Below are 14,636 nucleotides of genomic sequence, written 5' to 3' on the forward strand. Positions count from 1 at the left end.
TACCACTACTGTCTCTATATCACTACCACTACCACTACTGTCTCTATACCACTACCACTACTGTCTCTATACCACTACCACTACCACTACTGTCTCTATACCACTACCAGACTACTACTGTCTCTATACCACTACCACTACTGTCTCTATAACACCACCACTACCACTACTGTCTCTATACCACTACCACTACCGCTACTGTCTCTATACCACTACCACTACTGTCTCTATACCACTACCGTCTCTATAACACTACCACTGCCGCTACTGTCTCTATACCACTACCACTACCACTACTGTCTCTATACCACTACCACTACTGTCTCTATATCACTACCACTACCACTACTGTCTCTATACCACTACCACTACTGTCTCTATATAACTAGCACTACCACTACTGTCTCTATATCACTACCTCTACTGTCTCTATACCACTACCACTACAGTCTCTGTACCACTACCACTTCTGTCTCTATACCACTACCACTACTGTCTCTATACCACTACCACTACTGTCTCTATACCACTACCACTACTGTCTCTATACCACTACCACTACTGTCTCTATACCACTACCACTACCACTACTGTCTCTATACCACTACCACTACTGTCTCTATACCACTACCACTACCACTACTGTCTCTATACCACTACCACTACCACTACTGTCTCTTTACCACTACCACTACTGTCTCTATATCACTACCACTACCACTACTGTCTCTATACCACTACCACTACTGTCTCTATAACACTACCACTGCCGCTACTGTCTCTATACCACTACCACTACCACTACTGTCTCTATACCACTACCACTACTGTCTCTATACCACTACCACTACTGTCTCTATATCACTACCACTACCACTACTGTCTCTATATCACTACCTCTACTGTCTCTATACCACTACCACTACTGTCTCTATACCACTACCACTTCTGTCTCTATACCACTACCACTACTGTCTCTATACCACTACCACTACTGTCTCTATACCACTACCACTACCACTACCGTCTCTATACCACTACCACTACCACTACTGTCTCTTTACCACTACCACTACTGTCTCTATATCACTACCACTACCACTACTGTCTCTATACCACTACCACTACTGTCTCTATACCACTACCACTACCACTACTGTCTCTATACCACTACCACTACCACTACTGTCTCTATACCACTACCACTACCACTACTGTCTCTATACCACTACCACTACCACAACTATCTTTATACCACTACCACTACTGTCTCTATATCACTACCACTACCACTACTGTCTCTATACCACTACCAGACTACTACTGTCTCTATACCACTACCAGACTACTACTGTCTCTATACCACTACCACTACTGTCTCTATACCACTACCACTACCACTACTGTCTCTATACCACTACCAGACTACTACTGTCTCTATACCACTACCACTACTGTCTCTATAACACCACCACTACCACTACTGTCTCTATACCACTACCACTACCGCTACTGTCTCTATACCACTACCACTACCACTACTGTCTCTTTACCACTACCACTACTGTCTCTATATCACTACCACTACCACTACTGTCTCTATACCACTACCACCACTACCACTACTGTCTCTATACCACTACCACTACCACTACTGTCTCTATACCACTACCACTACCACTATTGTCTCTATACCACTACCACTACTGTCTCTATACCACTACCACTACTGTCTCTATACCACTACCTCTACCACTACTGTCTCTATACTACTACCACTACCACTACTGTCTCTATACCACTACCACTACTGTCTCTATACCACTACCACTACTGTTTCTATACCACTACCGTCTCTATACCACTACCACTACTGTCTCTATACCACTACCACTACTGTCTCTATACCACTACCACTACTGTTTCTATACCACTACCACTACTGTCTCTTTACCACTACCACTACCACTACTGTCTCTATACCACTACCACTACCACTACTATGTCTCTATACCACTACCACTACTGTCTCTTTACCACTACCACTACTGTCTCTATATCACTACCACTACCACTACTGTCTCTATACCACTACCACTACTGTCTCTATACCACTACCACTACCACTACTGTCTCTATACCACTACCAGACTACTACTGTCTCTATACCACTACCACTACTGTCTCTATAACACTACCACTACCACTACTGTCTCTATATCACTACCACTACCGCTACTGTCTCTATACCACTACCACTACTGTCTCTATTCCACTACCAGACCACTACTGTCTCTATACCACTACCACTACTGTCTCTATACCACTACCACTACCACTACTGTCTCTATACCACTACCAGACTACTACTGTCTCTATACCACTACCACTACTGTCTCTATGCCACTACTACTACCATTACTGTCTCTATACCACTACCACTACTGTCTCTATATCACTACCACTACTGTCTCTATATCACTACCTCTACTGTCTCTATACCACTACCACTACTGTCTCTATACCACTACCACTACCACTACTGTCTCTATACCACTACCAGACTACTACTGTCTCTATATCACTACCACTACCGCTACTGTCTCTATACCACTACCACTACTTTCTCTATACCACTACCACTACTGTCTCTATACCACTACCACTACTGTCTCTATACCACTACCACTACTGTCTCTATATCACTACCACTACCACTACTGTCTCTATATCACTACCTCTACTGTCTCTATACCACTACCACTACTGTCTCTATACCACTACCACTTCTGTCTCTATACCACTACCACTACTTTCTCTATACCACTACCACTACTGTCTTTATACCATTACCACTACTGTCTCTATACCACTACCACTTCTGTCTCTATACCACTACCACTACTGTCTCTATACCACTACCACTACTGTCTCTATACCACTACCACTACTGTCTCTATACCACTACCACTTCTGTCTCTATACCACTACCACTACTGTCTCTATACCACTACCACTACTGTCTCTACACCACTACCACTACTGTCTCTATACCACTACCACTACCACTACTGTCTCTATACCACTACCACTACTGTCTCTATACCACTACCACTACTGTCTCTATACCACTACCACTACCACTACTATCTCTATACCACTACCACTACCACTACTGTCTCTATACCACTACCACTACCACTACTGTCTCTTTACCACTACCACTACTGTCTCTATATCACTACCACTACCACTACTGTCTCTATACCACTACCACTACTGTCTCTATACCACTACCACTAACACTACTGTCTCTATACCACTACCAGACTACTACTGTCTCTATACCACTACCACTACTGTCTCTATAACACTACCACTACCACTACTGTCTCTATACCACTACCACGACCGCTACTCTCTCTATACCACCACCACTACCACTACTGTCTCTATACCACTACCACTACTGTCTCTATACCACTACCACTACTGTCTCTATACCACTACCACTACTGTCTCTATATCACTACCACTACCACTACTGTCTCTATATCACTACCTCTACTGTCTCTATACCACTACCACTACTGTCTCTATACCACTACCACTTCTGTCTCTATACCACTACCACTACTGTCTCTATACCACTACCACTACTGTCTCTATACCACTACCACTACCACTACTGTCTCTATACCACTACCACTACCACTACTGTCTCTATACCACTACCACTACCACTACTGTCTCTTTACCACTACCACTACTGTCTCTATATCACTACCACTACCACTACTGTCTCTATACCACTACCACTACTGTCTCTATACCACTACCACTTCTGTCTCTATACCACTACCACTACTGTCTCTATACCACTACCACTACTGTCTCTACACCACTACCACTACTGTCTCTATACCACTACCACTACCACTACTGTCTCTATACCACTACCACTACTGTCTCTATACCACTACCACTACCACTACTGTCTCTATACCACTACCACTACCACTACTATCTCTATACCACTACCACTACCACTACTGTCTCTATACCACTACCACTACCACTACTGTCTCTTTACCACTACCACTACTGTCTCTATATCACTACCACTACCACTACTGTCTCTATACCACTACCACTACTGTCTCTATACCACTACCACTAACACTACTGTCTCTATACCACTACCAGACTACTACTGTCTCTATACCACTACCACTACTGTCTCTATAACACTACCACTACCACTACTGTCTCTATACCACTACCACTACCGCTACTCTCTCTATACCACCACCACTACCACTACTGTCTCTATACCACTACCACTACCACTACTGTCTCTATACCACTACCACTACTGTCTCTATACCACTACCACTACTGTCTCTATATCACTACCACTACCACTACTGTCTCTATATCACTACCTCTACTGTCTCTATACCACTACCACTACTGTCTCTATACCACTACCACTTCTGTCTCTATACCACTACCACTGCTGTCTCTATACCACTACCACTACTGTCTCTATACCACTACCACTACCACTACTGTCTCTATACCACTACCACTACCACTTCCACTACTGTCTCTATACCACTACCACTACCACTACTGTCTCTTTACCACTACCACTACTGTCTCTATATCACTACCACTACCACTACTGTCTCTATACCACTACCACTACTGTCTCTATACCACTACCACTACCACTACTGTCTCTATACCACTACTGTCTCTATACCACTACCACTACTGTCTCTATAACACTACCACTACCACTACTGTCTCTATACCACTTCCACTACCACTACCACTACTGTCTCTACACCACTACCACTACTATCTCTATAACACTACCACTGCCGCTACTGTCTCTATACCACTACCACTACTGTCTCTATACCACTACCACTACTGTCTCTTTTCCACTACCACTACCGTCTCTATAACACTACCACTGCCGCTACTGTCTCTATACCACTACCACTACCACTACTGTCTCTATACCACTACCACTACTGTCTCTATATCACTACCACTACCACTTCTGTCTCTATATCACTACCTCTACTGTCTCTATACCACTACCACTACAGTCTCTGTACCACTACCACTTCTGTCTCTATACCACTACCACTACTGTCTCTATACCACTACCACTACTGTCTCTATACCACTACCACTACTGTCTCTATACCACCACCACTACTGTCTCTATACCACTACCACTACCACTACTGTCTCTATACCACTACCACTACCACTACTGTCTCTATACCACTACCACTACTGTCTCTATACCACTACCACTACCACTACTGTCTCTATACCACTACCACTACTGTCTCTATACCACTCCCACTACTGTCTCTATATCACTACCACTACCACTACTGTCTCTATATCACTACCTCTACTGTCTCTATACCACTACCACTACTGTCTCTATACCACTACCACTTCTGTCTCTATACCACTACCACTACTGTCTCTATACCACTACCACTACTGTCTCTATACCACCACCACTACTGTCTCTATACCACTACCACTACTGTCTCTATACCACTACCACTACTGTCTCTATACCACTACCACTACCACTTCTGTCTCTATACCACTACCACTACTGTCTCTATACCACTACCACTACCACTACTGTCTCTATACCACTACCACTACCGTCTCTATACCACTACCACTACTGTCTCTTTAACACTACCACTACTGTGTCTATATCACTACCACTACCACTACTGTCTCTATACCACTACCACTACTGTCTCTATACCACTTCCACTACCACTACTGTCTCTATACCACTACCAGACTACTACTGTCTCTATACCACTACCACTACTGTCTCTATAACACTACCACTACTGTCTCTATACCACTACCACTACTGTCTCTATAACACTACCACTGCCGCTACTGTCTCTATACCACTACCACTACCACTACTGTCTCTATACCACTACCACTACTGTCTCTATACCACTACCACTTCTGTCTCTATACCACTACCACTACTTTCTCTATACCACTACCACTACTGTCTCTATACCATTACCACTACTGTCTCTATACCACTACCACTTCTGTCTCTATACCACTACCACTACTGTCTCTATACCACTACCACTACTGTCTCTATACCACTACCACTACTGTCTCTATACCACTACCACTACTGTCTCTATACCACTACATCTTCTGTCTCTATACCACTACCACTACTGTCTCTATACCACTACCACTACCACTACTGTCTCTATACCACTACCACTACCACTACTCTCTCTATACCACTACCACTACCACTACTGTCTCTATACCACTACCACTACCACTACTGTCTCTTTACCACTACCACTACTGTCTCTATATCACTACCACTACCACTACTGTCTCTATACCACTACCACTACTGTCTCTATACCACTACCACTACCACTACTGTCTCTATACCACTACCAGACTACTACTGTCTCTATACCACTACCACTACTGTCTCTATACCACTACCACTACTGTCTCTATACCACTACCACTACTGTCTCTATACCACTACCACTACTGTTTCTATACCACTACCACTACTGTCTCTATACCACTACCACTACCACTACTGTCTCTATACCACTACCACTTCTGTCTCTATACCACTACCACTACTGTCTCTATACCACTACCACTACTGTCTCTATACCACTACCACTACTGTCTCTATACCACTACCACTACTGTCTCTATACCACTACCACTACCACTACTGTCTCTATACCACTACCACTACCACTACTGTCTCTATACCAGACCACTACCACTACTGTCTCTTTACCACTACCACTACTGTCTCTATATCACTACCACTACCGCTACTGTCTCTATACCAGTACCACTACTGTCTCTATACCACTACCACTACTTTTTCTATACCACTACCACTACTGTCTCTATACCACTACCACTACCACTGCTGTCTCTATACCACTACCAATACTGTCTCTATACCACTACCACTACTGTCTCTATGCCACTACTACTACCATTACTGTCTCTATACCACTACCACTACTGTCTCTATATCACTACCACTACTGTCTCTATATCACTACCTCTACTGTCTCTATACCACTACCACTACTGTCTCTATACCACTACCACTACCACTACTGTCTCTATACCACTACCACTACTGTCTCTATACCACTACCACTACTGTCTCTATACCACTACCACTACTGTCTCTATATCACTACCACTACTGTCTCTATATCACTACCTCTACTGTTTCTATACCACTACCACTACTGTCTCTATACCACTACCACTACTGTCTCTATACCACTACCACTACCACTACTGTCTCTATACCACTACCACTACTGTCTCTTTACCACTACCACTACTGTTTCTATACCACTACCACTACTGTCTCTATATCACTACCACTACCACTACTGTCTCTATACCACTACCACTACTGTCTCTATACCACTACCACTACCACTACTGTCTCTATACCACTACCAGACTACTACTGTCTCTATACCACTACCACTACTGTCTCTATAACACTACCACTACCACTACTGTCTCTATACCACTACCACTACCGCTACTGTCTCTATACCACTACCACTATCACTACTGTCTCTGTACCACTACCAGACTACTACTGTCTCTATACCACTACCACTACTGTCTCTATAACACTACCACTACCACTACTGTCTCTATACCACTACCACTACCACTACTGTCTCTATACCACTACCACTACCGCTACTGTCTCTATACCACTACCACTACCACTACTGTCTCTATACCACTACCACTACTGTCTCTATACCACTACCACTACTGTCTCTATAACACTACCACTGCCGCTACTGTCTCTATACCACTACCACTACCACTACTGTCTCTATACCACTACCACTACTGTCTCTATACCACTACCACTACTGTCTCTATATCACTACCACTACCACTACTGTCTCTATATCACTACCTCTACTGTCTCTATACCACTACCGTCTCTATACCACTACCACTTCTGTCTCTATACCACTACCACTACTGTCTCTATACCACTTCCACTACTGTCTCAAAACCACTACCACTACTGTCTCTATACCACTACCACTACTGTTTCTATACCACTACCACTACTGTCTCTATACCACTACCACTACTGTCTCTATACCACTACTGTCTCTTTACCACTACCACTACTGTCTCTATATCACTACCACTACCACTACCACTACTGTCTCTATACCACTACCACTAGCACTACTGTCTCTATACCACTACCAGACTACTACTGTCTCTATACCACTACCACTACTGTCTCTATAACACTACCACTACCACTACTGTCTCTATACCACTACCACTACCGCTACTGTCTCTATACCACTACCACTACTGTCTCTATTCCACTACCAGACCACTACTGTCTCTATACCACTACCACTACTGTCTCTATACCACTACCACTACCACTACTGTCTCTATACCACTACCAGACTACTACTGTCTCTATACCACTACCACTACTGTCTCTATGCCACTACTACTACCATTACTGTCTCTATACCACTACCACTACTGTCTCTATATCACTACCACTACTGTCTCTATATCACTACCTCTACTGTCTCTATACCACTACCACTACTGTCTCTATACCACTACCACTACCACTACTGTCTCTATACCACTACCACTACTGTCTCTATACCACTACCACTACTGTCTCTATACCACTACCACTACTGTCTCTATATCACTACCACTACTGTCTCTATATCACTACCTCTACTGTTTCTATACCACTACCACTACTGTCTCTATACCACTACCACTACTGTCTCTATACCACTACCACTACCACTACTGTCTCTATACCACTACCACTACTGTCTCTTTACCACTACCACTACTGTTTCTATACCACTACCACTACTGTCTCTATATCACTACCACTACCACTACTGTCTCTATACCACTACCACTACTGTCTCTATACCACTACCACTACCACTACTGTCCCTATACCACTACCAGACTACTACTGTCTCTATACCACTACCACTACTGTCTCTATAACACTACCACTACCACTACTGTCTCTATACCACTACCACTACCGCTACTGTCTCTGTACCACTACCACTACCACTACTGTCTCTATTCCACTACCAGACCACTACTGTCTCTATACCACTACCACTACCGCTACTGTCTCTATACCACTACCACTACCACTACTGTCTCTATACCACTACCACTACTGTCTCTATAACACTACCACTGCCGCTACTGTCTCTATACCACTACCACTGCTGTCTCTATACCACTACCACTACTGTCTCTATACCACTACCAATACTGTCTCTATATCACTACCACTACCACTACTGTCTCTATATCACTACCTCTACTGTCTCTATACCACTACCACTACTGTCTCTATACCACTACCACTTCTGTCTCTATACCACTACCACTACTGTCTCTATACCACTACCACTACTGTCTCTATACCACTACCACTACTGTCTCTATACCACTACCACTACTGTCTCTATACCACTACCACTACCAAAACTGTCTCTATACCACTACCACTACCACTACTGTCTCTATACCACCACCACTACCACTACTGTCTCTATACCACTACCACTACTGTCTCTATACCACTACCACTACTGTCTCTTTACCACTACCACTACTGTCTCTATACCACTACTACTACCACTACTGTCTCTATACCACTACCACTACCACTTCTGTCTCTATACCACTACCACTACTGTCTCTATACCACTACCACCACTACCACTACTGTCTCTATACCACTACCACTACCACTACTGTCTCTATACCACTACCACTACCACTATTGTCTCTATACCACTACCACTACTGTCTCTATACCACTACCACTACTGTCTCTATACCACTACCACTACTGTCTCTATACCACTACCACTACTGTCTCTTTACCAATACCACTACTGTCTCTATACCACTACCACTACCACTACTGTCTCTATACCACTACCACTACCACTACTGTCTCTATACCACTACCACCACTACCACTACTGTCTCTATACCACTACCACTACTGTCTCTATACCACTACCACTACCACTATTGTCTCTATACCACTACCACTACTGTCTCTATACCACTACCACTACTGTCTCTATACCACTACCACTACTGTCTCTATACCACTACCACTACTGTCTCTTTACCACTACCACTACTGTCTCTATACCACTACCAGACCACTACTGTCTCTATACCACTACCACTACTGTCTCTATACCACTACCAGACCACTACTGTATCTATACCACTACCACTACTGTCTCTATACCACTACCACTACCACTACTGTCTCTATACCACTACCACTACTGTCTCTATACCACTACCACTACTGTCTCTATACCACTACCACTACTGTCTCTATACCACTACCACACTGTCTCTATACCACTACCACTACTGTCTTTATACCACTACCACTACTGTCTCTATACCACTACCACTACTGTCTCTATACCACTACCACTACATTCTCTATTCCACTACCACTTCCACTACTGTCTCTATACCACTACCACTACTGTCTCTATACCACTCTGAACCAACCAGACTCACCCTCCCTATTGTATCATCTCATATCCAGTCCTCTCCTCTCTCTCATCCCTCTCTCCTCTTCAGAGACTGTAACCTCTCTCCTCTTCAGAGACTCTAACACCCAGCCTGTTGTAACAGCTCATATCCACTCCTCTCCTCTCTCTCATCCCTCTCTCCTCTTCAGAGACTATAACAGTCTGTCTTTATCACCCAGCAGGTTTCCTTGGAGTCTAACTCCTCCATGAACTCCAACACACCATTGGTCAGGATCGCACGCCTGTCATCCAGCGATGGACCAATGCTGTCCAATGTGTCGGAGCTGGAGCTTCCGTCAGACCCCAAATGGGAGTTCTCTAGGACCAGGTGAGACAAAGGGCGTTATCTGGGAGAAATACCTTAACTTACCTTTACCTTAGGCCAGGTGGGACAGAGAGATACCCTTTACCTTAGGCCAGGTGGGACAGAGAGATACCCTTTACCTTAGGCCAGGTGGGACAGAGAGATACCCTTTACCTTAGGCCAGGTGAGACAGAGAGATACCTTAGCTATGGTATTTTGCCAAGCCTTGCTAACTGTGTCATACTCAGTATAGCAGTTGTGTCTGTTAGGAATTAACAGAGCTGGGTAACTTAAGACATGCTGTTTAGATGCTGCAGGAGGTTTGGTGATCATTACTTTGAGGATTGAAACATTCAGATAATATTTTGGACATCATTAGATCGCTTTCTGGGACCTCCCAGATAAGAGAAAATGTGATCTTCGGATAAGATTGTCCCAGTTCAGATTAAAACATTGACCTGGTAGTTGTTTATCCTTTTAAACTCAGTGATCGGCAACAGATTGTACAATCATTTTTTACGAAAAACTTTTGGGGGCCTCAAACAATCACCAGGAATTTAGCAAAAAATTAAAATTAATTTAGGAAAAATGTTCTCAAGTATTCCCACAAATAAAAGGAGAGACATATGTGATCGTGTCTCAATGTAATGAAGGTGTGAAATTATCATGTTATTTTCAAATACAATCTATTTTCCCTGCTTACTTGTGGCCATTTTGCAGTGTACAAATTATTACAATTATGTTCTGGCCCGCTGACCATCCGTTCAGACAAAATTCATCCCGCGGAAAAATCCAGTTGCCTCCCCCTGAGTTAACTTGTGCGTCATTGTTTCAGTCTATCTGGTTGTGGTTGTGTTGTGTTGTGGTTGTGTTGTGGTTGTGTTGTGGTTGTGTTTCAGTCTCCTGGTTGTGGTTGTGTTGTGGTTGTGTTGTGGTTGTGTTTCAGTCTATCTGGTTGTGGTTGTGTTGTGGTTGTGTTGTGGTTGTGTTGTGGTTGTGTTTCATTCTATCTGGTTGTGGTTGTGTTGTGGTTGTGTTGTGGTTGTGTTTCAGTCTAACTGGTTGTGGTTGTGTTGTGGTTGTGTTGTGGTTGTGTTTCAGTCTAACTGGTTGTGGTTGTGTTGTGGTTGTGTTGTGGATGTGTTTCAGACTAACTGGTTGTGGTTGTGTTTCAGTCTAACTGGTTGTGGTTGTGTTGTGGTTGTGTTGTGGTTGTGTTTCAGGCTAACTGGTTGTGGTCGTGTTGTGGTTGTGTTGTGGTTGTGTTGTGGTTGTGTTTCAGTCTAACTGGTTGTGGTTGTGTTGTGGTGTGTTGTGGTTGTGTTTCAGTCTAACTGGTTGTGGTTGTGTTGTTGTTGTGTTGTGGTTGTGTTTCAGTCTAAATGGTTGTGGTTGTGTTGTGGTTGTGTTGTGGTTGTGTTTCAGACTAACTAGTTGTGGTTGTGTTGTGGTTGTGTTGTGGTTGTGTTTCAGTCTAACTGGTTGTGGTTGTGTTGTGGTTGTGTTTCAGTCTAACTGGTTGTGGTTGTGTTGTGGTTGGGTTTCAGTCTAACTGGTTGTGGTTGTGTTGTGGTTGTGTTGTGGTTGTGTTTCAGTCTAACTGGTTGTGGTTGTGTTGTGGTTGTGTTTCAGTCTAACTGGTTGTGGTTGTGTTGTGGTTGTGTTGTGGTTGTGTTGTGGTTGTGTTTCAGTCTAACTGGTTGTGTTTGTGTTGTGGTTGTGTTGTGGTTGTGTTGAGGTTGTGTTTCAGACTAACTAGTTGTGGTTGTGTTGTGGTTGTGTTGTGGTTGTGTTTCAGACTAACTGGTTGTGGTTGTGTTGTGGTTGTGTTTCAGTCTAACTGGTTGTGGTTGTGTTGTGGTTGTGTTGTGGTTGTGTTGTGGTTGTGTTTCAGTCTAACTGGTTGTGGTTGTGTTGTGGTTGTGTTGTGGTTGTGTTTCAGTCTAACTGGTTGTGGTTGTGTTTTTGTTGTGTTTCAATCTAGCGTTGTGGGTGGGTTGTGGTTGTGTTTCAGGCTAACGTTGTGGTTGTGTTTCAGGCTAACGTTGTGGTTGTGTTTCAGGCTAACGTTGTGGTTGTGTTTCAGGCTAACGTTGTGGGTTTGTTTCAGGCTAACGTTGTGGTTGTGTTTCAGGCTAACGTTGTGGTTGTGTTTCAGGCTAACGTTGGGTAAACCTCTGGGAGAAGGCTGCTTCGGTCAGGTGGTAATGGCGGAGGCTATCGGGATCGACAAGGAGAAACCCAACACACCCCTCGACGTCGCTGTGAAGATGCTCAAAGGTTGTTGTTTCAGTTTCAACTTTTAACATGTCTTACCAGCTCTAACCCCCAACAAGGCAGTCATCAATATCAATTACTAGCTCAAACCCCAACAAGGCAGTCATCAATATCAATTACCAGCTCTAACCCCAACAAGGCAGTCATCAATATCAATGACCAGCTCTAACCCCAACAAGGCAGTCATCAATATCAATTACCAGCTCTAACCCCAACAAGGCAGTCACCAATATCAATTACTAGCTCTAACCCCAACAAGGCAGTCATCAATATCAATTACTAGCTCTAACCCCAACAAGGCAGTCATCAATATCAATTACTAGCTCTAACCCCAACAAGGCAGTCATCAATATCAATTACTAGCTCTAACCCCAACAAGGCAGTCATCAATATCAATTACTAGCTCTAACCCCAACAAGGCAGTCATCAATATCAATTACTAGCTCTAACCCCAACAAGGCAGTCATCAATATCAATTACCAGCTCTAACCCCAACAAGGCAGTCATCAATATCAATTACCAGCTCTAACCTGTCTGTCTATCTACTCTTCAGGGAATTATAACGTGATCTGGAATTTAAATGTCTTCTTCTCTCTCCATCCGTCTGTCTGTCCCCCTCTCTCTCCCGCTGTCTGTCTGTCCCCCCTCTCTCTCCCGCTGTCTGTCTGTCCCCCCTCTCTCTCCCGCTGTCTGTCTGTCCCCCTCTCTCTCCCGCTGTCTGTCTGTCTGTCCCCTCTCTCTCTCCCGATGTCTATCTGTCCCCCTCTCTCTCCCGCTGTCTGTCTGTCCCCTCTCTCTCTCTCCCACTGTCTGTCTGTCCCCTCTCTCTCTCCCACTGTCTGTCTGTCCCCTCTCTCTCCCGCTGTCTGTCTGTCCCCCTCTCTCCCGCTGTCTGTCTGTCCCCTCTCCCGCTGTCTGTCTGTCCCCCTCTCTCTCCCGCTGTCTGTCTGTCCCCTCTCTCTCCCGCTGTTTTCTGTCCCCCTCTCTCTCCCGCTGTCTGTCTGTCCCCCTCTCTCTCCCGCTCTCTGTCTGTCCCCCTCTCTCTCCCGCTGTCTGTCTGTCCCCTCTCTCTCCCGCTGTCTGTCTGTCCCCTCTCTCTCACACTGTCTGTCTGTCCCTCTCTCTCTCCCGCTGTCTGTCTGTCCCCTCTCTCTCTCCCGCTGTCTGTCTGTCCCCTCTCTCTCCCACTGTCTGTCTGTCCCCTCTCTCTCTCCCGCTATCTGTCTGTCCCCCTCTCTCTCCCGCTGTCTGTCTGTCCCCCTCTCTCTCCCGCTGTCTGTCTGTCCCCTCTCTCTCCCGCTGTCTGTCTGTCCCCCTCT

General features: G+C 44.4%; 1 protein-coding gene across 7 annotated transcripts in view; it reads left to right on the top strand.

The window, feature by feature from the left end:
* The window catches only part of fgfr3 (fibroblast growth factor receptor 3), a 301,397-nt gene that overhangs the window by 238,275 nt on the left and 48,486 nt on the right, over positions 1–14,636 (top strand). For 5 of the 7 annotated variants that reach the window (XM_082955832.1, XM_045723812.2, XM_045723817.2 and 2 more), the window contains 2 exons: positions 10,916–11,064; positions 13,199–13,320. In XM_082955832.1, the coding sequence (XP_082811958.1) occupies positions 10,916–11,064; positions 13,199–13,320 (271 nt within the window). The remainder of the gene's footprint in view (positions 1–10,915; positions 11,065–13,198; positions 13,321–14,636) is intronic. The other 2 variants (XM_045723813.2, XM_045723816.2) reach the window with 1 other exon arrangement.

The sequence above is a fragment of the Salmo salar genome, chromosome 09 (assembly GCF_965601325.2).
Source record: "Salmo salar chromosome 09, fSalSal1, whole genome shotgun sequence".
NCBI classification, from domain to species: domain Eukaryota; kingdom Metazoa; phylum Chordata; class Actinopteri; order Salmoniformes; family Salmonidae; genus Salmo; species Salmo salar.